At 40.8% G+C, this 25,094-nt stretch overlaps 3 protein-coding genes, 1 long non-coding RNA gene and 2 other non-coding genes across 8 annotated transcripts; 4 read left to right on the top strand and 2 right to left on the bottom strand.

The window, feature by feature from the left end:
* The first annotated feature begins 728 nt into the window (after window positions 1-728).
* Window positions 729-8,277, top strand: LOC147314515 (protein NipSnap homolog 2-like). The gene is made up of 10 exons (XM_086261493.1): window positions 729-884; window positions 1,417-1,556; window positions 1,647-1,692; window positions 1,952-2,046; window positions 2,390-2,460; window positions 2,542-2,682; window positions 3,786-3,817; window positions 5,057-5,151; window positions 7,010-7,093; window positions 7,212-8,277. Exons 1-10 carry the CDS (start codon window positions 793-795, stop codon window positions 7,274-7,276), a joined length of 861 nt encoding a protein of 286 aa, XP_086117619.1. The 5' UTR covers window positions 729-792; the 3' UTR covers window positions 7,277-8,277.
* Window position 8,278: 1 nt separating this feature from the next.
* psph (phosphoserine phosphatase) lies at window positions 8,279-12,008 on the bottom strand. Its single transcript, XM_086261496.1, has 6 exons — window positions 11,891-12,008; window positions 11,020-11,163; window positions 10,805-10,939; window positions 9,205-9,350; window positions 8,885-9,033; window positions 8,279-8,807 (listed from the first exon to the last, which is right to left on the bottom strand). The coding sequence occupies exons 1-6, from the start codon at window positions 11,932-11,934 to the stop codon at window positions 8,697-8,699; spliced, it is 729 nt and encodes a 242-aa protein (XP_086117622.1). The 5' UTR covers window positions 11,935-12,008; the 3' UTR covers window positions 8,279-8,696.
* Window positions 12,009-14,161: 2,153 nt separating this feature from the next.
* Window positions 14,162-16,760, top strand: LOC147314517 (uncharacterized). The gene is made up of 4 exons (XR_015124683.1): window positions 14,162-14,355; window positions 14,621-14,737; window positions 16,333-16,400; window positions 16,627-16,760. It is a non-coding gene; the product is annotated as an uncharacterized LOC147314517 (long non-coding RNA).
* On the top strand, window positions 16,035-16,172 carry LOC147314518 (small nucleolar RNA SNORA15). The gene has a single exon (XR_015124877.1). It is a non-coding gene; the product is annotated as a small nucleolar RNA SNORA15 (small nucleolar RNA).
* On the top strand, window positions 16,429-16,565 carry LOC147314519 (small nucleolar RNA SNORA15). Its single transcript, XR_015124878.1, has one exon. It is a non-coding gene; the product is annotated as a small nucleolar RNA SNORA15 (small nucleolar RNA).
* LOC147314520 (phosphorylase b kinase gamma catalytic chain, skeletal muscle/heart isoform-like) lies at window positions 16,590-24,930 on the bottom strand. 3 transcript variants are annotated; one of them, XM_086261502.1, is made up of 11 exons: window positions 24,529-24,930; window positions 22,868-23,006; window positions 21,586-21,764; window positions 21,430-21,484; window positions 21,286-21,351; window positions 21,033-21,196; window positions 20,156-20,299; window positions 18,906-18,996; window positions 18,502-18,655; window positions 18,285-18,410; window positions 16,590-18,059 (listed from the first exon to the last, which is right to left on the bottom strand). In XM_086261502.1, the coding sequence occupies exons 2-11, from the start codon at window positions 22,948-22,950 to the stop codon at window positions 17,802-17,804; spliced, it is 1,320 nt and encodes a 439-aa protein (XP_086117628.1). In that variant the 5' UTR covers window positions 22,951-23,006; window positions 24,529-24,930; the 3' UTR covers window positions 16,590-17,801. The 3 variants fall into 3 exon arrangements, with proteins under 3 accessions (XP_086117628.1, XP_086117626.1, XP_086117627.1); XM_086261500.1 differs by lacking the exon at window positions 20,156-20,299 and having other exon boundaries at window positions 24,529-24,927; XM_086261501.1 differs by lacking the exons at window positions 20,156-20,299; window positions 24,529-24,930 and adding an exon at window positions 24,305-24,488.
* Window positions 24,931-25,094: the final 164 nt, after the last annotated feature.

Raw genomic sequence — 25,094 nt, forward strand, 5'->3', positions numbered from 1 at the left:
CAGTGTACAATCTAAAGAAAGCAGTAAATCAATAACCCCATAAATTGAAAAAGTCAAATACTAATGTACATGCAAACATACTCATTGTCAATAAATACTATTACCATATAAAACTTTATAAGTTTACGTTTACTGTCTGCAAGTTCATATCTCTGTGGGCTGGATTATCCAATGGGCATTCTGGGTAAGAGCCCAGGGGTCCACACTTGGTGGCCCATCCATGCAGCATAAAAATTGGAAGCACTGATACAAGACTCCTCCTGAGAGACTCCTGTTTTACTTGCAAGGAGCCAGACTTTTCTGTAATCTTTAAAGTGGTCTTGAGCAATAGTTCTTCAGGTTTTTTGTTTGTTTTGTTTTTTGGACATTGGCTGCATTTTCACTCATTTTCAGTCCAGTCCTTGTACCTGACTATTTCCAAAGGAATGTTGTTGTTGTTGTTTTTTCATTTGTTAAGCCTTTTAACACCTAAGGAAGTTATAATGGTCTTTTTTTTTTTATTTCCCAGTGAGACGCAGTCCTCTCCTTAATGATTAGAAATCATTTTGCACACATATGTCGAAATCTTTATGAAAAATCAAAGTTTGCTGGAGCCTCTCAAAGATTTGTACCCAGGGGTCTGTAATTAGTTGATCCGGGTATCCTTTGCATTCCTCAGTATGCTCAGTGCCCAGCATGTTCTGGTCCCTGCAGACACACATAGAGGGAATGTGTGGATGTGCTGCTCTGCTGCCACCTGGTGGTGAGGCGCGGTACCAGCCACTGCTCCGCGGAGCATTAGCACAGTTGAAGATGGCGACTGGAGTCCTTCAGAGAGTCAGCGGTGGTTTGGGTCGGGCTAAAAGCGGGGCCCACTCGGCCGGACAGCTCGCGGTGTGGGGCAGGTGGGGCAGTCTTCATCGTGAATGTTCAACAGTCATCTCTGTAGCTTCCTGTGTTAGCTGTGTAGTGTTTTCAGTGGGGATCTGTTGGTGGCTACGAGTAGCCCGGTAAAGCTAGCCCAGTGACTGCTAGCCAGCCCACTGTGGCCTTTCAGCTTGAACTTAACCAGGAGCTTCAGCTTATGTGCGTTGATTTAGTACGTGATATTTAAGACTAACGCTTCTGTCACTGTTGGGAAACTCAAAAGAGCAATAGTTTCTGTCAACGTTTGACAGTAAGCATCTAAAACGCTCAAGGTCAATTTGACAGTTTATATTGCTACCTTGTAAAAATTGCATGACTTACAGATAGCATGCAGGTGCACTGATCACCATGTGCATCAGAGGGTCTGACATTTTCAACTGAACAACCGCACCAAAGCCCCTAAAACAGATACTACGTGGCTGTGCATGTACATATAGACTAGGAAGTCAGTCATTCCGAAGTCGTTGCAGTGTCCGTGTGTTTCTTTTTCATGGTGGCCTGTGTTTGCAGGGGGTTTGCAACTTCCAGCTGTAGAAATAGAGAGGACAGCTGGTTCAAGTCACTGTTTGTGAGGAAAGTTGATCCCAGAAAAGATGCACACTCCACCCTACTGACCAAAAATGAGGAGAGTAACCTCTATAAGATTCAGTGTAAGTTGCCTTTAGGGTCCCCGCATTACATTAACAACATTTTGACCTTTAGTAATGAGACTTTTTTTCTCATTTAAACTTTTGTTTCAGTCCATAACGTCAAGCCAGAGTGCCTGGATGCATACAACAAACTCTGGTGAGTGTTTTGTCATTTGATGTTGTGAACCTTTAGTGCAGAGGAAGCTTTACCATAAGTGGGAGGAGGATCAAGGACTGGACACTTCGTGTAAAAAATTATCCAGTCTATTCCTGTAAGATGATGTATGGGCTGGTATGACTTCTGTCCTCCACAAACCAGACATGCTCATACCTAAGATGACTGGAACCCATGGACTTGAAGCACAACACATGCTGGTCGTACTGCATTTAATTATTTGGCTTCTCGTTTGCCACAGTGAGGATGTGTTGCCCTCCATCCACGCTGATAAGTACTACCCCTGTGAGCTGGTGGGAACCTGGAATACCTGGTATGGAGAACAAGACCAGGCTGGTAGGATTACTAATATCAACACACACAGACATCTGCGGTATAACAGCGCTGCGATCCGCACAGTTTGCAATCAGCATGCGTGTTACACCGCATATTCACGTGCAAGTACAGCATCAATCATTAGCTGTCTTGCAAGCTAATGATCAGGAGGTGTTTATTTTTTTTGTTGCAGTGTTTACACCACAGTAATTTCCCTCCCAGTATTTATTTACACTAACCACAAATGGATGTAGTTATGTCAGACGTTAAAAGCCGGACATCTGGATATCTTTACTCTGCTACGTGATGATCCTTCTGTTTGTACTTGATGTGATGTTGTAATTGTGACAAATTGTCTCCCCAGTGCATCTGTGGCGTTACAGAGGTGGATACCCAGCTCTTACTGAGGTGATGAACAAGCTCAGGCAGAACAAGGTACTACTACACGGCCCTTTGCTTTACCCGGGGGATTATAAGTCTGAGTAAGCTCACTGATTAATGTCTGTCCATTGCCAGGAATTCACAGCCTACAGGAAGGAGCGAGGAAAGATGCTGTTGTCCCGCAGGAATCAGCTCCTCCTGGAGTTCAGCTTCTGGAACGAGCCAGTACCCCGAACGGGACCAAACGTATACGAGCTCAGGACCTACCAGCTCAGGGTGAGTGGTTGAGCTGCAGCCTGTATCGTTGTCAGGACTGGGCTCGGTGTGTTAAAGTCTGATTTCCAGAATGTGTTCTACAGCTCCAAAATGGGCCACATAAATGCAACTGAAACAGAAACACTGAAACAGATGACTGTATTCAGTGAGGATTTCTTACACCAAGTTTAACAATGATGCCTTAAAAGCTAAACGCACTCAGTGTATGAAATCAGCAAGTTGCTAGTTTAACAAATGTCTCATTCTGGTGGTTTTCTTTACTCATTTTCTGCATTTATTACACTTTAAAACTTTGCCTGTCTGTCAGTTTGTATTCAAGTGATTGCTCCCTAGTTTACACTTAAGGAAATTGTGCAGCCGTTCACAGCACTAGAAGAGCTTCCCTAAACTTACATGGTTATATTTATTATAAAAAAAAAAAAAGGTGACAGATAGTATTCACTCTTCATGATCACACCTTTTGTCCATGGACAGACTTTAAAGACTCTCTGGTAAAAACACAATTGTTTATCTGCTGCCACATCTCACTGCAGCAGCTCGGGCTTGGCTGTTAAACTATCCATCCTTTTCTTACCTCATGTTTCCCATTTAAAACTGATGATCTCCATCCTGACATCCTTCTGTGGACTTAAATTACTTCTTTCCCCTCAAGCTGTTAGCACGACACTCAGGATCATCCCGAGTGTTGTGCTAACCATCACGGGATGATCACTAACGTGCAGAAACGCTTAATCGAAACCACGCCATCCACCGGGGATTAAGTCATGCTTTTTATAATTGAAAAAATCAAACTGTCTCTAGACCAGCATCCCTCTGTGACATGTGATGAATGCTCGCTATTATCCCCTCATCACAGGCTGAGATTGCATCTTTGAAACAGCAGGGCGTTTGTCGTCTTATGCACCAGAGAATGATTGAAGGCACTCTCTCGGGTGTAGTTGTTCGCATTGACAAAATACCTGTGTTACTACCTCTTTGCCATTTTTTTTTCTTTTTCACATTAATATATTTACTTTGGAAAGAAGTTCGAAAGTTCTCCATTACATATATATATATATATATGCTTAAATCTAATAAAGAATATTGTGTTTTCTCTCTCGCAGCCAGGAACCATGATCGAGTGGGGTAATTACTGGTAAGGCAGCCTGAATTCACTTGATTCACTGAACTGTACTTACAGAACAGTTGTACTACATGAAAGCTCCCTCATCACACTGTCATTAATAAGAGCTATTCCACAGAGACACCCCCACGTTTGAAGCTATGCTGTCATTCCCTCAAGCCAAGAATCAAATGCTAGTGTAACAGTGTGTACACTACAAACGTGTATATAATAGTTGAGTAATGTGAGCCTGGAAAGAGCCGCTGCGTGGACTCACAGAGCCAGCAGATCAGCATTTATCAGTAGGTGCAGCAGCGAAGATTGTGATGGATTAAATTGAGGATGTGAGCTTTCTGCACAAGCCTTTGCTTTCCAGATAAATTTCTTCTGTCTGACCATAGTTTTATTTCTTTTAGTTATTAGTGGTTGGGATTACATATTCAGAAGAAAAGTTGTCATTATCCTGCAAACTTAGCCTGTGTGCAGTTTTATATGTAAATATTATTACAGGTATTATTTGATTTTTAAGTTAGACGTAAGATTTTCTGCTTTGAAGCTTTATGCTTTGCCTTTTCCTAGAAAAGCACACATGATTGATTGATCTCCCCCTGTTCCCTGTGCTTTTCAGTAATCATGGCTAGGAAATCAGCCTTAATGCAAAAAAAACACACTGTGACAGCTTTTTTTTTTTTTTTTTTTTTTTTTTATTCTTAATGTTTGTATTCATTCACACTTTAACCAGCTTTTTTTTAAATAAACCTCCAAAGTCCTGCAGATAATGCCAGTAAAGCTATTTAATATAATTTGTGCGGTTAAAGGTTTAAACTTCTGCTTCGTATTTCACCAGTTTGATGAAACTCGAGCTTCATAGTTTTCTATCCAGACAGTGATTATGGTTTGAATATGTTTATGTTTGCTTTGGGAGGAAAATGTAATAGATTCAAAACATTCTCCTCACTCGTTTCACGAAGACTTGGCCAGTCTTTAGATTCATAAACATGCGTACAGTAAGTCATGATGATGTCACGTCTCGCGGTCGGATGTGATGTTGGAAGTTATAATCGCAGCTAAAGGAGCAGGTTGCCATCCTGCTTTAGCTGAGAAAATCCAGTCGTGTGAATTAATCAGGAGGTATTCGGGGATGATGTTGAAATCCTTTGAATGCTGGTTAAATATTTCATGTGTGTGTTTGTGGTGGTCTGGTGTTAAGCCAGATGAAGCCTTTGTGTTTTTTTTGGCCTGTGCTGTGACCAAAGGTGCTTTTGTCTGCAGGGCCAGAGCCGTTCGATACCGCCAGCAGAACAGAGAAGCTGTGGGAGGGTTTTTCTCACAGATTGGAAACCTCTATATGGTCCATCACCTCTGGGGTACGTTCAAACACTTCCACGCTGACTTTAGATAATTACGCTAATGTTGAAATCATTAGTTGCTTCACAGAAAATCAACAACAGTTAACAGTAATTTATCTTGGATATACATACCAGAAATGTCATGTTCCAGATTTTCTGCTTTTCTTTGTTATTATAGAGTTAATATATTTGGATTTTTGGGCTGTTTGGTCAAAACAGGCAATGTGAGATTGTCTCCTGAGGCGTGTAATTGATAGATAAATGTGTGCAATGTTAACTGAGGTAATTATCATCCCAATTTGCAGTACACCCAGCTCTCCAGAGAGCTTTAATCACGAGCAAATAGTCATTCCTGTGAAAACTGCTTTGAAGTCTGCTTGAAGGGAGTGTGCAAACTTGGTTCGTTGTGATGTGAAGTCAGAGCTTCGCGCTCACCTCTCACATAATTTACGTCACTCAGACCAAAGCGGACCAAAACTACAACAAATCTATTAAAACGGTCTCACTGTTCTCAAGAATGAGCATACAGCTGTGAGGGAGAGACGGCCCTCTGTACACTAGGGATGAGGCGATTTTCTTGATAGTCCTGTTGCCCACCCCGAGGCATCGCTGTCTACCCTCCATAACTTATATGCACAAAAAAATGTGCATGGGTGAAAGAGAAACAGGTAGCCTACATTAGTTTTTCTCACTTCCATCATGAAGAAATGCTTGCCTGTTAACATACAACATTTACTGATTGGGTCAAAATAGGAAACTTTTCCCCATCTGACATTTTTGTTGGTGAAAAACTCAGCTGTGTGTGGAGGACATGGAGATCATGCTATATAAATAAAGTTGAACTGAATTGACCTACAGTTCTACATAATCTAGTTTGGGTTTTTTCCTGTGTAAAATATTTCACCTGTTTATCCTGCTTTCTTCACTCTGCCTCAGCACACATAGACAAGACAATGTTAGGATCTCTGTAAATCCAGCCTCCTGTTTTCTCCCATTGGATGATGAATATGATGGAACAGCAAACGCAATTCGCACACATACACATTAACTTAAATGTGCACAGAGGTCTGTGTTGCAAGTGTGAGTTATGTGTGGAGGAGTGACATGAAACCGTGGCCTGGCAGGTTGAATTTGTTATTAATCGCAGAACAATGAATCCGCAGGGAAATTAGATAAAAATCACCTTAAAATTGACCACCATCTATCCCTGACATCATGAGCACAACCCCACAGCCTAACAAGGAAATTATGGTTGAGAGGTGGCAGCATATTGTCAGCTTCAGACTCTCCCTCCACCTGCAAGACTTTGTCTGTTAACAGATGGGGGAAGCAAACAAAATATGTGGTATGACTGGTCTGTCTACTCCTGCTTGTGCTGTTGTTGGTCTGTCAGTCATCCATCAAGGAGAGCAAAGAGCTGAAGTGAAACTGAGTGTTCAAAGCATTGAAAGTTTCTGCTGCAGCCACAGTCTGTGCTTCTCATGCTGTATTTTGTCTTTGATTGGGTTTTCTCCCATTCCTGGGAGAAGCACAAATGTGGTTGAGATTTTGGAGGACTGCACAGGAGCACGTTTAGTGGCTGAAACTGCCTCTCAGCAAACCCGCACAATCGCTGTTCCGTAAATTAAGCAAAATTTAGCAACTAGCAGGTAAAAACAAAAAAACAAGTGGAGCCATCAGGAGCTTGAAAGTTGGTGGAGAGCAAAGTGGAGCTCAAACATGAGGAAACATTTGTTAGCTTGTCTTTACAGATGCACGTGTCCTAAAAATGTCTTCCGTGATTAATTTGATCATTACAAAGTTACCAGATTAAGTCTTAACTTAAAATCATGTACTTATACTGCAGCATTATAATGCAGTGATTTGTTAATTACAGCTTACAAGGACCTTCAGTCCCGAGAAGACACGAGGAATGCTGTGTGGCAGCAGGAAGGCTGGCACGAGGTGGTGTATTACACAGGTGAGCACAATAAGTCTTTTTGTAAACTCAAAGCTGTGCGACTGAAAACTTTACAAAGTTTTTTGTTGAGTTTGTCACTTTCTGAGCCTCAAAGGTTTTTAAACTCATCTTTTCCCAGTCCCACTCATTCAGCACATGGACTCAAGGATCATGATTCCCACAAAGGCTTCGCCGCTGCAGTAAAATGAAAAGCCAGCTGGAAGCTGACATCGAGCGGCACCTCCTTTGAATGTTACATCAGCATCATGGGTTCAATCTTTGTCAGTGCTGCCAAACAACGTCCATTCTCTTTTTGTTAACGTCTGTTTTATTACTGAAGGATGTCGCTTGGATCGAGTCGGGTCTCTGAAATTTATCTGCAGTTCAAATAGTTACTGAAAGGCTCCACGCCACTTTTAAGACACGCAGTATTTTCTGTGTGAGTTCAGGTTTGGGAGGGAGTGTTAAAATATGTAGATGTGTTTATGTCTGAAATGTGGTGCCACATCAAAATTGGTCCATGGAGAGATTTCATTTCCAAGGTTAGAGCCAACCAAAGTTACTTGACAGGAAAAATCAAAAGGAGCAGCTGTATGGCGTTAAAGTGTGGGAACAGCTAGATTAAAAATAGTACTGCTGAAGCTCGCTGCAGGAGCTATTTATTTATTTAATGTAACTTTAAAGTACATCATGTTTTTAGTGTGCTGAGAAACTTTGATGTAAAAGCCATGCCATTTCAGACTGAAAAGAGATCCCTTGTATGAATAGAAACTATATTTCTTTCAAAATCATAAGTGTGTGAAATGCAGATACCATAATTTTATATTTGATGTGTATTATGAATCATTGTTTTACTCCTTTTGGTTGCTTTTCGTGGATGTCCCTACATTTCCTGGTAACATTAATGTTTAGTGGTGCTGTGTTTGTAACTATGGCTTACAGTTTTTCTTTTTCTCAGGACGGCATGCGTGGTTTTAAAGTCCGTTTTTATCCAACGTATCTTAACGAGGCACAAATCAGTTAAAACAGGTGTTCTGCATATCAGTGACTGAGTGAATTTGGTACGCAGGTGATCACAGTCACGCTGCTTTATACCGTAACGGTTTTTATTGTTAAAGGAAGCATGTTGATCTGGTGTTTCTGTTCAGAGGGAACAATGTAGAGACAAGGACAAGAACACAGATTAAAGTCATTCAAACAGCGAAGTGGACACTCATCTTTTAATGCTGTGTTTTTCTGACTTGAGTCACTACACTGTCACTGACAGGTCTGCTTACAGCTCTTACAGAACAGAAACCCGATTAAAAATACTTTCACTTCTCATTGCACGTGCCATAATACAAAGGAGTCGTTCTAGTCCACCTAAAAGCTTTCATGTAAACTGCAAAAACACTAAAATAATCTTTTTAAGATTGTCTTCCATGTAGTGTTTTAGTACCTTGTAGTATAAAAAAGGGCAACATAGCTATTAAAGTTACGATTGCTCCCACTAGTATAAACATTTGATTTAATATAAAAATCTATCAAGGTCTAAGGAAAAACGTCCACTTGGTAAAATCTACCAGTGGCACACCCTTAGGTGCAAGTATAATGTGTTAAAAATCAAACTAATCTTTGAGCACCTTTAAATCTTCTCCAGTTCTTTCAGTAGCTCCCCAAAACTCGTCACATACCACGAAGACCTCTCCTTGACCTGCGGCCTGACGACATTCCCGCCAAATCCAATGAAAGCGCTCTGAAGACAAAATAAAAGGGTGAAATACTGTAATCACACTGTAATCGCTTTTTACACTGGCAAACGGCGACACTTACAGCTGGAGGGCAGGCCTCAAGATCAGTGGCACCATCTCCGATCATCACCACAGTCTCATAGCCGTACTGTTCCTTCAGCATGCTGATGACCTTCCCCTTTCCTCCGCTCTCAGCTGTGGGCTGACTCTCATCAAAACCAGCGTACTCTCCTGGAAGATGATATTTTTATTAAATTTAATTTAACCAGTCAAAAGACCTGACTTAGATTAAACCTAAGGGTCTGTTGTGTATATTCAATGATCCACTCAAAGGGTTTAGCCTGGACTTCCACTCATGTGAGAACAGAAGAACATCACAAACAGCCCGCCGCTGGCTCTTACCGTTGAAGTAGAATTTGAGCCGGTTGGCGTAAACGTGATTCAAAGGGATGTTTAGCTGAGTGGCCACGTGTTCAACAATGCAGCGGAAGCCACCTGAAATGAGGAACACCTTTATGTTGAGCTCATGCAGACGGTCCACGAGCTCCCTGGACAAAGAAATGGAAAAACATCAACACTCAGAAGAAAATGTTTTTTGACATTCACATGCAATGAGAGTTATTCTGCTGCCCTGTGCCGTGTGAAGTTTCCTAAAATTTAATTACAAAAATGCAATAATGTAGAAGAAGAAAGAACAATTTCCAGGAGACACGGCTTTGCCACTTTACTGCAAAATGAAATAACACAAGATGCACTTTATTTATCCCAATGCTGGGAAATTTTTCCTTTGTTTTCCTTTGTTACAGGAGTTGAACACAAACAAATTACAGACTGTTGAAATAAGGAGAACGGTATGTGGCTCAGTGAAATCCAATACAAATATGACCAAACACATGACTTAATAAGGTAAAAACTAATCAAAAAATAAAATGGATACAAAGTAAAACCAGAACGTGGTAGCTTATCCAGCTCTCAGTTCACAGATTGTTGCCTGGAAAATGTGACCAAATGTGATCTCAAGCACAAGTTGATTGTAGACTTTTAGGACTGATTAACCAGTAGTGATTACTGTGGACAGACAAAAGTCTTTTCCATTCTTGTTGGATACAAGATTTCAGGGCCTGATTCACCACATTGTTCATTTAAGCACAGGGCAATTATTTTTCAGTGTCAGGCCAGAGAGATAAACTATGAGGTGAGCGGTTAATGGGTTAGGCTAGCTTAGCGCTTAAAGTCAGAGTTTTCTGTGTCAGGAAGGTGACTCTCTTTCTCTAGATCAACATAGCATCTTATGCTGAACATACTGACCACGTCCAGAGCAGGTTATGTGTTTAAAGTTTGAAAATCTTTTGGAAGTGCAAAATTTTCTCTGATCATTTGGATGTGCATATCTTACTAATGCAACCAAAAGAGAGTGTGCAGTAAAGTTACAGTGGCACAAAATCTACTGCAAACTCACAGAAGTGTACATGCGCTCACTTGATGAAGCAGACAAATGTTTCTATTCTTGATCCCAAGTGTCGTTCACATCGCTAGAACTGCAGATATATTTTGTTTGGGTTTTTTAAGGCAGCACTCCAGAACCAACTTGTTTACCACTATTTTATTGAATCACAACATTTCCGTCCAACTGAACTTCATCAGGTGCAAACATTTTGTTTGTTTACCTGACCTGATGTTGGTCAGCTGGACGGAAACGTTGTGATTCAGGAAGAAAGGTCAGCAGCAGTATTTCACAGGGTCTGTGTCTGTCTTGTGTGTGAGAAATTTTGTGTTTCACAGGGTCTGTGTCTGTCTGTGTGTGTGTGAGAAATTTTGTGTTTGTATGCACACATTACAGCTGGTTTGTGATTCACACTCTGAAGGTTTTGCTTTCTGCATTTTCAGCTGACTCCTATTTGTTTTTGGCAATAGTTTTCAACCATGCATTCATATAAGTTATTATTATAATGTGGAGGACAACATCTACCTAAAGAGGTCAGTTATTTCTACATTAATTCACCTGACACCTGGAGTAAGCTGAGGTGGGTGGTCTGTTATCAGCTTGTTGACTTGTTCTCTGGAACATCGGATGATGGAAAGACGCTCAGTCAGGGCCTTTTTGAAGGTCATTGAGCCGCCCATGGCTTTGCGTGTCCTGAAACGTCCAAGTAACACATTTTTGTTTGTTCTAAACACCCACAACAAATCCATTAAAAAAAATAAAAATCCACCTACATTTCAGTGACTGCATCCCCCACACCACAGAATTTGGCGAGTTCATCAATGCCTTCTTCCTTGATTACTGTGCTGTCCACATCAAAGCAGACAGCTTCAGCTCTCCTGAAGAGCTCCTTTGTCTGCGACAGCGTTGTCATCATGCTGGGAAATTACATTAAAAAAAAAGATGCAGTCTGGTGAAACAAATTTCACTGCTGCAGATGCACACTGTGTGTGTGTATGTGTGTGTGTGTTGGGGGGAGGGTGTAATTGTCATCAGCAGGGTCCCGTGCTGCATTTGTTGATTCAACGTGAGGTCTGTGATTTTGGCCAGCGGCTGCCTGATTTCACTAATGCACTAAGTCTTGTATAGAAAGGATGTCTTTCATCCAGTGGAGCAGCAAACGCATCTATTCACCCAAATACCTATGTGCAATCGACGGGGATCACCTCCCAGCCGATGATGTGTGCCAAAGTGCGTTACAAAAAGCAGTGTGCTTAAACAAACCATAGGAGAGGCCCGGGATGGACATACTCTGCGCGTATTGCGTCACCCAGAGGGTCACTACTGAGGGGCAGCATAACCAACAACAAACGTGAAGACACTGAAACTGGGCCTAACGGTTCGTATCTGTCACTTTGATATAAATCAGAATGCGTATATAAATCAGAATGCGTATATGCGTATATTTGTGCATCTTTGATATAAAGTGACAGACATATAGTCATGAAAATGACGATATATCACGGCTGTACGTTGAGAATAAGCGGGCTGTTATCTGTCCGGTGCAGCTGATTTGAACGCTGCTCAACTGCCGACAACTCGAGAGACAGCACCAGGCAGGAAAAAAAATACTTAAAAACATTAGGACAGTCCTGTAGTACTTACCGGCGAGTGCAGCGACGATAAGGCACGAACAGCAGCTTCAGCATAAAAGCCGACAGCTCTCGGTCGGCTCGTGGACGAGGAAGAAAAGCACTGAATGGTGGGCCAATCAGAGAGAAGCCGATTAGGGCCCGCCCACTACATCGCTGGCTCGGTTCCATGACGACACCAGCGGCGAAAGAGGGAGAAAAACAACTACCATAAATAACGAGCGCAAAGGCGAAAGGAAGCGATTGAAAAGAGACAAAAACGAAGTAAAACAATAACATTAAGTCACATCGGCTTCAAATGGCCACTAAGATATGTAACAACTACAAAAGAGAGAAAATTATGAAAAAGAGACACAAACAAACCTCCAAAATTTGCAAGACACCAACTTTTAAGAGGACATGAAACACTAAACATATAAAGGCTAATTAACATCATGGAACCCTGCTCTCAAAATCAGGCACAGATGTGACACTGTCTATGAAGCTAGATTTAAGAAAAAATATGGGCTCAAATTGTGGTTATAAATATTTTGTACTTGTAAATCAGTTTTGTAAATCAGAATGCGTATATTTGTGCATCTGTAGATAAGAATTTGTGTGTGCGTAAAAAGGATTTGTGTGTGTAAAAATATTTACACAAGTTACTAATTCTTGTTAAGGTCTGGTTACAGATACAAAGCAAACAAAAAAAATACGTGTGAAACTCTGCACTCAAGTTTCAAGTTTCAACTTACAAGTACGAACTTTGACCCGATTTTTCTTCCTTTCAGCCGAATGGTCAATGTCATGACAATCACAAATTTAACTAGCAATTTTTTTGCTTTGTATCTGTAACCAGGCCTTAACAAAAATAATTTGTAATTGGGGAAATATTTTTACACACACAAATCTTTTTTACGCACACACAAATTCTTTTTACACACACAAATCTTTTTTACGCACACACAAATTCTTATCTACAGATGCACAAATATACGCATTCTGATTTACAAGTACAAAATATTTATGACCACAATTTGAGCACATAACCATGCTGCCACATCAGGCTTAACCACCCAGTTTTAGGTTTAGTCAGTTTCGTCTGTGTAAAAACAGCATGAAGTACACATTTACTTTTTAATTAAAGTAAAAATATACATTGAAACTCCCACTGTCGCCATATTTCCCCCTATTTACTATTTAGATTTGAATATCTCTGAGTGTGTCAGGTGTTTTTTCACCTGTTCTTAAACTTCTTGACCCTGGTCCCAGACAAAGACCAAACATTATTATAAAAGAAATAAAACTATGAAAACTAAATAAATAAAACATCAAATATAAAGTACACAAACTCTGAGCACAAGTTATTACCATTAAGGTATTTCATATCTGTACTCTGTACATAAAATAAATGTCATAATTTATTCTACACTGTTATACTCTTAATGGGTATAATTTGCTGTGTGTTTGCAAAAATATGTTTTTACATACAAAAAGCAGGAAAAATAATGCACATATGATCTGATCACCATTTGCTGAGTCCACTGTGTGCATTTGAAGATGAATATGAATTTACTTTAAACAATTATCTTGGCAAAATACAGCTTGATTACTAGATTGATTGATTATTTGGGCATTTTGCATGAACATATACCAAAATTCATAATATTCAGTTAATTTTTTGAATGACACAAACAATATAAACATACAGGGAACATACAGGGAAGTCAGACCAACCTATGACATGCAATGTAAAAGCCCAAATAAGTTATAGAACAATGAAAACAATGTGTGTGTGTTGCCTTTAGGTGTTGTAGATCTAAATAGGTTTTGATGTTTTTATCTGTCATCATTACCAATTAAGTTTACATGAAATAAAATGTGTTAAATAAATAAATCAAAAATATAAAAAAAATTAACATTGACATTTAAAACATTTTTTAAATAACACAAAGTAGGTGTGAAAACAACACAAAGATATAAAGAATTCTCAACATTTTATCCCTGGAAACGTTCCTGGATATTAGCTCCTGTGAAAATGAAAAATGACTGAAGAAAGGTAAGCAAAAAGCTCCTACAATAAGCAAAGAAGAAGAAAAACAACCATAAAGGTTAATAAGAAGCAACAAGAGGCACACAGAGCTGTTAAAGAGGCGCGAAATTAAAAAGACAGTTCAACCTGTGTAAAATTCAATCTAAAGGCTTTATCTATGAGTCAGATTCTTTAAAGAAACTGTGACGCTCTGATTTAATATGTGCTCCAGTTAACCTCCCATCCAGAAGGGGGCGCTGGTGCACGCCGAGCTGTTTCTGGTTCACCCGCCACAAACTGGAGGGAAAAGAAGAGGAAAAGTCTTTAGCGTGGTTTATCCGGACGTACTTTGGTCTGCTGAAGATGTGGCCTTATAGACATCATGTAGAAGTCACCGTGGAGTTTTGTGAATGGAAAACGTTCTTGAAGAAACGAAGGTTAAAATATGAGGCTGTAGCGTGACGCAGGTGATTTTTCCCCCCCATTCAGGTTGAAGGTATTTAGTTAACGGCACGTGTTTCCATGCACACGTGGTGGACCCGATAATTTGTGTAAATTGTGTTCACTTGTGAATTAATTTACTTATTTTCCGTAACGCCACCATGCTGTAAGAACACTCTCATAGGTTGTAACTATGTGGATAAGGTGTTACCTGACAGCTTAAAGGTGGAATCCTGTGCAGGATGTGCATTTGTGTTTATTTGTGCTTTGTCGTCGTTGCTTGTTGCACAGGGTGGTACTGGAGGTGATATCCGGAGTAATCATGCGGGAGCTCCCATCCTGAAACACGCAGATCTCCATGTGGCTGAAGCGACCGGCAGATGCACACGGTTCTTAATATACTATAAGGTACAAATGAAACACAGGGGAAGTGACTGAGTTAGTTAATGCCAAAGCAAAACCACGTGTCTTTTCAGGATATAACCAGGGTAAGTGTGTTCCCAAGCGCAAAAAAAAAAGTATTCCACTTATAATAATGGATTGGATTCATATAGCGCTTTTCAAGGCACCCAAAGCGCTTTACAATACCACTATTCATTCACTCTCACATTCATACACTGGTGGAGGCAGCTACTGTTGTAGCCACAGCTGCCCTGGGGCAGACTGACAGAAGCGAGGCTGCCATATCGCGCCACTTATCCCAGTCTGTTCCATCACTACACTTTATGTGGCTTTTATTCAGAGTGTCTATGGAGATGTTGTTTCGTACTGAATATTCTGAATGGAAAGTTACTTTCAGCTGGTCCCTTATTCATAAGCGGTCACCACAGTGGGTAGTTGTTTGAGTTGAACCACTGCGTTAATCTCAAGCAGTTTGGACTGCTGTAATGCTCTATCATCCTTCTTTTATCATCCTTCTATTAGTTGACAAAGCACTGAGTGGTTTGACCTCCCCAGTATTTATCTGACTAGGTCAGTGTCTATAACATAGTCTGACCTCTCAGATCATCATGCAGATGTTTAATTGTCCCCAGAAATACATGTAATTCCTCTTTTCACTAGCATCTACTCAGCTCAACTTGGTTTTAAGCGTTTTCCATTAAGTGGTAGTACCTGGTACCAGGTTGTTTTTGTTTTCTTGGCCGGGGTAAGTCATGAGAGCAACTCTTTCATAAGACTCAAACTCACCATTTTTGAAGGGGAAACGAGGGAAATTACTACACAGTGACCAAAACAGAGTAGAATGGAGTGGAGCCGAGGAGGTGTTGTTGGAAAAAGGCAGTGAAAAATATTGTGCCGAGGGTGCTTTTCAGCTGCTAGTGCTCCTGATCTTTGGAACGAGCCACCTGCTGACCTGAGATCAGTTACAAACAGGCTCAAAACCTTTTATTCTCCCAGAACTCGGCTCATAAGTGTGAACTGGTGTTTTACTACTTTGTAGTAAGTTTTATTTTGCAGTTTTCATTTTAAACCTACATACCTTTTTATGTTTTTATCTTCTACCCATTCACTTGTCAAGTGAAAGGTCATTGATTCGATTCCATCTGGAAATGAATTTCCCTCTAGGGGTTGTATCAGGAAGGGGATCTGGATATCAAACATGCAAAGCTACCCTCTGCCGTGACTCCATTGCCAAGGGAACAGCCGAAAGCTTGAGTGTAGTGAAATGTACTCTATAAATAAAATTACAGCTTGAATTTTGAATGCATGGCTGAATTCTGTTTTGCTCTGGATGTAGTAAATACAGTCAGACACCATGCGACATGAATGCTTTCACAAACTGACTCAGCAGGATGAGGGTGCTCATTGTGCTTCTCATTCTTACGTCAGAGTGAATACATCAACGGCCTCGTTCCTTCAAAGCGATTCAGCCGGTATATTAATGATCTGTTGCTCAACATTGCTTGCTGTCTTCCTCCCTGTTGATGCTCTGTGCTGTTGGCTTGTTTCCTGTTTTATTAGCTCAGATTTATCTCATAGCTTCGGTTCTCCTTCTGTTTCAGCGTGTCTAAACATTTACATGAAGTGCAGCTCGACCTGTCGCCAGCCTCTGGAGAACTTCCCGAGGATGGTATGTTATTAGACTTGTTAACTTAAAGGCATGGGCGAATTCTGGTCCAGCTGCTCTGTGCTGGATACAGTCAGACACCATGCAACAGCCACGTCTCATTTCCACTAAATTAGTGGATGAGTGCCTTCCTCAAGCTCATCCAGCTGCGTGGGAATGAGTACAAACACACATTTGGCTATTCCTGATGGTTTCATATTGATTTATTCTGTTTTTCTAAATTCTGCAGGATGAAAGCTTCCAAAGCAAGACTGTGGGGACAACGGTCAACACACTCAAATCTGTCTGAAGTCGGTCAACCTGTGATGTTTTTTTTTATGTGCATCTCACTCTGTTGATAATAAACTTTAAAATTGTAATTATTTTTTGTCTGTATGTGTCAGTGTTCTACTTCAAGCTTAAAAATGCTGCAGAAAGACAGAAAAGCACAGAATTGCAGAGCTGAAGTACCCCTCCATTTGCAGGACTTGGGGTTTTACATGTTTTAATAAATAGATTCATAGCATACAAGTTAAAGTTACACTTCCCTTGAGTTGCTGCCACCAGAGCATACTCTGCATATCGATTAAGTAGGCACATAGTTCTCAAACTGTAAATCACGCAGGTTTTATATTCCAGCCAGATAAACTGCAGGTATTTCCCACAAGGTTTCACAATAGAGTATAGACTTAACTAAACTCTCCATTTTCCTCCTGAGTCACTCTTTAACATTTGAAATATAAACAGTTTTTAGAGTGCAAAGGCTATAAGAATACCATGTAGTGCTGAAAAAAATTTTTTGTTAATATACAGGGTGTATCAAAAAAAAAAATTGGAATTAAAAGCGCCTTAATTCCACAGCCATTCGCCGTTTAACGATCAAAAGACGGACGTGCTGTTAGAGCAGATTCGAGTTTTACATGGTTGCTGGTAAGAACAACAGCAGCGACTCCAGACATGCTCTCCAAAGTATGGGCGAGGTTTAACTGCAGAGGGAGACACATCAGGCATTTGCAAACGTAACTTTTTGTATATTCAGCCATGTACTTTAAAATTTACCATAAGTTTCTATGTTCATTAAAAAGTATAGCCTTTTGAAATCTGATTATTCTTTTTTGATACACCTTGTATTTGAGGGGCTGCATTCGATCTAAAGAACAGCAGCTGCATTTTCATAGGACACAAGCTGACAATGGGTTGAGTACACTTTTAGAACAAAGCAAGCACAATGTCACCAGTGGCATGGTTGAAAATTTTGCCAAACATTTCAGTCCTTGAGATAAATCAATCCCCCTGTAGTCACTACGGCTGCTTTTAAAAATGCTGCATTATGCATAAACTAGTTGTAGCAGTTCTTTTCTACAAAGAAAGAAGTTTAAATGTTTCCCCATGTAAAACTCAGCACGTGTCAGTCCACGCTGCTTGTTACTGGATGGGCTCGTCCGCTTCAGTGGCGATCGAAAGCAGGATGGTTTTGGCCGTGTTCTCAAAAAGTGCTGCTCTGTTCTGGGTTTGGCCCTTCTTGACCCAGTGGCCGTAGATCTTAAAGGCGCACGCATCTATGAGCTTGCGGATGGGCTTCACGGCGTACGGGTCGCTCTTTATCACCTCCTTGGTGATGGGCTTGGCACGGCGATAGTTGCAGTAGATTCGCATTGTAGCGAGAACGGTCAAGCAAATAACCTGATGGAGAAAGTTCAGAAAAGGTTATGGTTTCTTTATGAACTATCAAAGACAGTAAAGTTGTAGTAGACAGAAATAGACAGAAATTTAGGGGGAGCAAGATCCAGGTTTTTTTGGAATTAGGGTTATATTTTGATCGAGATATGATAAAGATACCATAAAATATATCCCTCAAATATGAAAACTATTAAGATTTTTAGTTTGATAAAATCTTGTGTTTCTCACCTTGAAGCGCCTGAACGGAGTGAATTGTCGTACTTCGTGCACCACGTACTGTGAAAAGAATGAGTGGTTCAGAACATCTGTAGCTGTGAAACGCTGCTTTGGATCCACCACCAGCATCCGCGAGATCTGGAGGAAGAATTATTTTAGTTCCAAGGTTTCAACCTTATCACCTAACTTATAAAACTGAGATTGCAACAAACTGCAAAAGTAAGATTACCAAATCTTTGACCGTGTCTGAGCGGTCTTCCCATTCAGGAGAGGAGAAGTCGTACGTCCCCGCTAAGATCATGCGCAGCATCAGTATCTGTTTCCTGTGCCAGAACGGTGGAGAGCCCGCGAGCAGCGTGTACATGATAACACCTGAACTCCATCTGCAAACACGAGCCAGAACAAAGTTTATCTAGTCTGTTCACTGTGCAGTGTGTACATGCATAATCTAATCACCTGGAACACGTATTAGCCGAGCCACACAACAGATAATATGAGTCATTATTTTGTACACAGATAATTCTAACACACTGCTGAGGTGCATAAGATCAATTTTGGTAACATGAGAGTAAAGCTGACACTCCCTCCTATTGATATTTTTGTTACTTGGTAACCGATTTCATGGTCGCTCACATGTCCACAGCTGTACCATATCCTGAATGTCCTGCGTCCATAGAGCACTCAATGATCTCAGGAGCAAGGTAACCAGGAGTCCCACACACCTCTGCATTACAGACAGGAAGAGTAAATACATGTTATTAAAGGGAGCATATTCCCTGATCTTTGTCAACATAAAACCACTTTTACAGAATTTCAAATAACGCTTAAGCGCTTAAGAGGTGTTCATTTACATGTATTCATGAGTCTATCCTTGTCTACATGCAGAATTGTTCTTAGGCAAGAACCCTAAAAATTGCCCTCAGTGTGTAAATCAGGCGTGGAGGCCATGGATTTTGAATCACTAGTTAACCTAAACTAAACTAATATGTTTAGACTGTGACGGGAAGCAGGAATACCTGATGTAATCCCACACAGGCACAGAGAGAACATGCAAAGGCTACAGCCAGGATTTCAACTGGGAATCTTCTTGCTGTGAGGCAACAGTGCTGACCACTCTACCACTGTGCAGCCCTATTACAGCTGTGTGTCTGCCCAAGGCACTCTCTGACTTCTGTATGACCTCTGTTCTTTATGTGACCCATAAACGATCCTGTGCTGTTTTACTATTTCACTGTGTGGAGATCCCCCTGATGGTCCTTTAAAGACCTGCATGGGCAGGTCTCTGCAGGAACCTGGGTAGATGTGGAGGGAACACCAGTATTTCCTATACAAAATACACACAGACATGTCACGCAGAGTTTTAAGACGCCCGCCATTTCCTTCGATTTGATTCATGCTGGTGGATCTAAAACCCATCTGAATAGATTTGAGTCAAATTTGACCCAAACGGTATGTAAGGGTTAAATATTTACTATCCTCATTGTCTATTAATATCTCTACAACTACAAAAGTGACACACAAATAGATGATATATTAAAAGAAAAAAATAATACAGTATCTTAGGGAAGTGTTTGGACATCACATTCAATGGGAATCAGTGCATCTCTACTGGAGAGACAAAACAAACTCTTTCAATTTAACTCAGTGTGGTTCAATTTTATTTATACTGTTTAACCGATCCAATTCACAGCAATATTCACCTCAAAGGGATTTATACTGCACGCTAAAGACCCTGAAAACCACTGTGTGAGTGAGCACTTTGAAACAGTGTGAAGGAAGAACTCCTTTTACCACAACTGGTTGGGCAGATCGAGCTACTTCCAAAAGAGTGACTATTGTCGGTGACTGATAAAAAAGAATTGTGTGAGAGGTGGAGTACAAACTTTTTGGGTTCTGAAGGAGGGCACGGCAGAGACAGTGTGAGAACTTCTGCTCACAGCTTCTGATTCTCCTCGTTTTTATCATCATCAAGCCATTCAGCATGCTCTCATGCCCTGTGGATGGAGATCTCACCCTGGAAGAGAGGTCTACATCCCGCTAGAAATATTACATTACGTTGAACAGCATTGTATTGATTTGAGAAACTCAGTACAAACTATGCCAATGTTCCACCTCAGCATAACAGAGCCACAAGATCCCCTCACTCAAGAGATTAGGTTTTTCCTTTAATTTAACATCCATCTTTAGGGAACATTTATAGCATAATTAAAGTATTATGCATTTAGACATTAATTGAGCACATTTAGATTAAGTGCTGCTGGGTCAAGTAGATCTCCAGCCTAATGGAAGAAGCCCATTACGTCTTTACCGACTGAACAAAACTATCCAGCGATGCACAGTTTCATTAGACGCTTGGCATTTCGCACTGCTAATGATCCGACTTCTGAGAAGTCTATTTGAAAGGTCAGTGTACTGTGAGTGTCTGGAACTGCAGCAAATAGATCAGAGTGTCCTGTTTCTTAACCTTTGTAAGAGCAGCTAAGAGAGCAGGGAGCTGTTGTGCAACCAGACCCAGATTCTCCGCTCACCACCAACAGCTGATGTCCTGACGAGTGCACTGCAGGCTGTAAACTGTAACTTTAATATTCACTCAACTCAGTGGTGGGTCTGAAATGATGCACTGGTGTTTAACTGTCAGCCAACCTGTGAAAGTTTTTAATGCTTTAAGTATTTTTGTCATCTTTTGACAAGTTGTATGATTACAGCCACCAGGTTTCTGAACTGCTGACACACCTTGCAGTAATGGAAGCTTTCACTGACCTTTGAGCGTCTGTCCTGGCTGAATCTGCACAGCGAAACCAAAGTCAGTGAGTTTGATGTTCATGTAGTCGTCTAAAAGGATGTTCTCGGGCTTCAGGTCCCGATGAACGATGTTCTGGGCGTGGAGAAACTGGACCACCTCCAATAGAGACCGCATGATCGTCCTAAAGACAACACGTACAAACCTTTAAAGAGTCCTTTTAAGAGTTAGCGGAATTTATCTGTCTTTTTATTAAATAACATGCTCACTGACCGTGTTTCCTTCTCACTCAGTGTAACTTTTTCTGTGAGGTAGTCAAAAAGTTCACCCCTCTTCATTCTGGGAAAAAGAAACTAAAAGCTTTGGTTGATTTTCACATAAATACCTGTTCAGGAATCATCCATGTGAAACACTTACAGGTCGAAAACCAGGAAGAAGAAGGCCTTGGACTCATAGCAGTCTTTGAGCTGAACTGGAGAAGAGAGTTACTTTGATATTTGGCCATGTTAGAAGAACAAAGTTTAAACGAACCCAAGTTTTTCCAGTCAAACTGATTAAATGAAGCATGCGTACTGATGTTCTCCTGCCCGTAGACTTTCTTGAGGATGTCGATCTCCTTCACCGTTGCCTCTCTGATCTCTTCGATCTCCTGCGGCGTCATCTTGTCAGAGGGGGTGATGTCGATGATCTTCACCGCGTACTCCTGAGACGTATGCTTGTCGACGCAGCGGCGCACCACGCTGCTCACTCCCCTGAGGATGAAAAAAAAACACATCAGCCATCCGAGCTGCACATCTGTTGTTTTTAGGTTTGGGTAGGAGGGCAACTTGTGATAACTGCTGGATAAAATGTTCTGTGACCGTGTCTTTCATCATGAATCATGTGTTTAACCGTTTCAAAACAGCACTGTTTTTGGTCAGAAATCAGTGACATGGTCAGACTAAAGGAAAGTATTGTGTGTTTTTACCATCTTATCAGTCTGACAGAGCAAGTAAAAACAGTGAAGAATGTGCTTGTCATGAAGATTGTCTTGTTTATCATTAACGTCCAGGAAAACAGAGAAAAACATCAAGTAAGCAAACTGAAAACCTTACTGCTGAAATTAAATTCAGAGGGCGATTTATGAATGAACAAGAGAAACTTCAGGGTGACCACAGTAAAGGAACTCCAGTGACTTTTCTCTGAATGAAGAATACTAGAAGAAGGACACATTGTCCACATCCTGTGACCTCCTGACCTGCATGTGGGAAAAGGGGGTGAAATTACATAATCTATCAGACCGACGGCCAACACTTTGTCTGAAGCGTGCTGAAGTTAATAAATGTGGCCTCCTTGGATAATGTGTCTTACGTAACAGCACCACCCTCTGACAGCTGGTGGACTGAATGACAATGAGCAGGCCCTGGCTCGGCTCCCATTTCTCAGGGGCTTGTGGGAAACTTTGGGGAAAGTGCTTGTTCTGTGCAGAGGATGATAGCTGTTTGAACTGAGGTCTAAATCTGAGGTGTGTTGTAACATTAAATGAATCTCTACAAACTAATAGCAAGTAGATATTTTACCATTTTTGTGTTCTGCCTTGCTACTCTTTGAAGTTATTTTGTGTAAACTCTGAAGAAGAGACGAGTTGGGTTAAATTCACAAACAAAAAACCATTATTGTTTTTTGGGGTTTTGCTCAAGTGGATCTTAATCCTGGAACCCTCACATGTGGCTACATATAGGTCTAGTTTACCTAATCTTTAAGAGGTAAAACTGTGCACTCTTTAGTCCAAAGTCCAATGGAGAGTTTTCTGCTCAGCTCAGTTGGGTGAACCTCTGCTATGGGTCACGTTACAACGACGGTTTCGTAAACATACCTTCCCAGAATCTCCTTGGGCTCATACTTGTCGTAGAACTCTTTGGCTCCCACCCAGTCAGGGATCTCCTCCTCCTTGGTCATGTTTCCAGCTCAAGGCTAATAGTACAGAAGTATCTCCTCTTGCAGCTGACCTCAGGCTGCAGGCAGAACATGCATTCAAAACTCCAGCATTTTCACTAAAAACAGCTCTACTTTAAGGCTTTTTGCACATCTGATCACACTAGAACTGCTTCCAAGCTGTTCTGACGGATATTCACCAGTTAGCTGCTTCACCAGCAGGAGCTGTCCAGATAAGATGTGTGTTTGGGCACCAGGCGTGCCAGCTGTATTTTGTAGGCCATACTGTTAAATTTAAAGCTTTATCAGCAGAATGTTAAGTAATTAAACTGCATTATTACAGATCAAGCTACTGAGTGATACTTAAGTAATCAAAATCATCAACAAATGAATCATTTAATTGTAATTATTACCAATAACATTATGTAACATATGGAGTACAGTTACTTTAGGCATTTTACACCTACTTAAGTATGTTCCCTTAACTGCTAGGGCGTCGCCATAGACAGCGATACCTTTTTTCCTTTTAAATTGCAGTGTGATTTATTTTAATCCATTTTATTTATCTTTAAGTATTCTTATTTCCTTTGGTTGTCGCAGTGCCACTCCGTTTAAAAATTACTAGAACGTCCCTGATCCCAATTAATTACTTACCTTGAAACTACATTTTAGTGTTTACAGGAGACAAACTTCTCATATCTACTCATTTGGATGCACTTCCGGCGCAAAAATCTCAAGAAAAGCTTCAAAACGATGATGATTATTAGCATTATTTCCATGTTTTTAGGATTATAACGGCCTATAAGCAAAGTTATTATTAAAACCTGTCAGAATATAGACAGGGCTGAAACAGAAAAATGTGGAAGTTCTATTAGTGTGGAGATTTCTGAAAATCATACATCACTTTGAACCCTTAAATTACTGAACTCATGATTTTTAATGGAAATCAGTTCCCACTTCTCCATCTGATTACTTACATCACAGGAGTTTTTAGAATAAATATTTTCTGCAATTCTGTGAATAAATGTGCAAAAAAGAGCAATGTTTTCATAAATATCCAACAGAAAACGTGTAGTTTGGACATTCTCTTTTTACTGTAGTCAGAAACGAGACTGGCCAGTGAATGCGCACTGAATACTGAACAGGAAATTCGTATTTTACAGCCTGTAACATGTGCCAACATCACTGTGTCGCTTCAGTTCAATAAAAGAGCAGTTTGAAAAAATGATGATGGTCTCAGTAACACGGCTGTGGTTAAAATTTCCTCTTAGATGCTCTAACGCGCAAAATATCTGATTTTTAAACATCTGATTTTAAATGATTAAAAAAAAAAACAGATGGGCGACTTTTTCCTCCCGTCGTTACAACATGTACCCACCTGTCTCCTTTCACTTCTTCCAGTAAAGCAAACAAAAGTCCAATAAACTCAGAACGTGTTTTGGGTGAATACAAGAAGCCATCGTTTCAAACTTAATGTCATACCAAACACAGCGCAGACTAATAAAGCAACCCACGCCACCACGTGTGAACCCGTTCAACTGCTCACTCACTGTCCCAGAGTGACCTGCAATATAAACGCATTAAAAGGCCGGCGTCCCTCACCGTGTCCGTCAGTCCCTGATACGAAGACAATCCATCATCAAATCGCGCACAGTGAGTTTCTGAGGACGAACAAAGAGCTGCAGTCAGACTCCGGCGCTATGGCGCGTTTGCGGGTCTGCTGCTGCCATTCTGCAGAGGGTGAGCTTTAATGTCAGGTGCCAAAAATAACTATTTGCTTCGGCAGATGCAGAAGGACACCCCGAATGAGTCCTTACAAAAAACCCCATCCATGAAATAATACCCCGCGGCTCGTGCTCTCGCCACGACGCTTTTAGAGTCAAAACATTACTTCACGCGCAGGTTGCAGCTCGTGAATTTTGCGCTGAAAGCAGAGTGACGGGACAGGTGCGGGACACCCCTTTGTAGCTGCTGAAGTCTAATTAAAGAAAGCACATGTGAAAACAGAAATGCTTCAGTGTAATAATACAGAGCGCATATGATGAGGAGATGTGGGGGAAAAAAAACAAAAAAAACAAAACAAAACAAAAACCATCACAGTCTCGTTTTAATTCAAGTCCTTTATTAGTCTGAATCAAACCCAGCAGCCAGAAGGTGAAAGTGGCCTT

Source organism: Aulonocara sp. 'chitande type north' Nkhata Bay, linkage group LG14 (genome assembly GCF_057382095.1).
Source record: "Aulonocara sp. 'chitande type north' Nkhata Bay isolate Kocher_YH1m ecotype deep benthic linkage group LG14, A_spYH_male_GT1.1, whole genome shotgun sequence".
Lineage (NCBI taxonomy): Eukaryota > Metazoa > Chordata > Actinopteri > Cichliformes > Cichlidae > Aulonocara > Aulonocara sp. 'chitande type north' Nkhata Bay.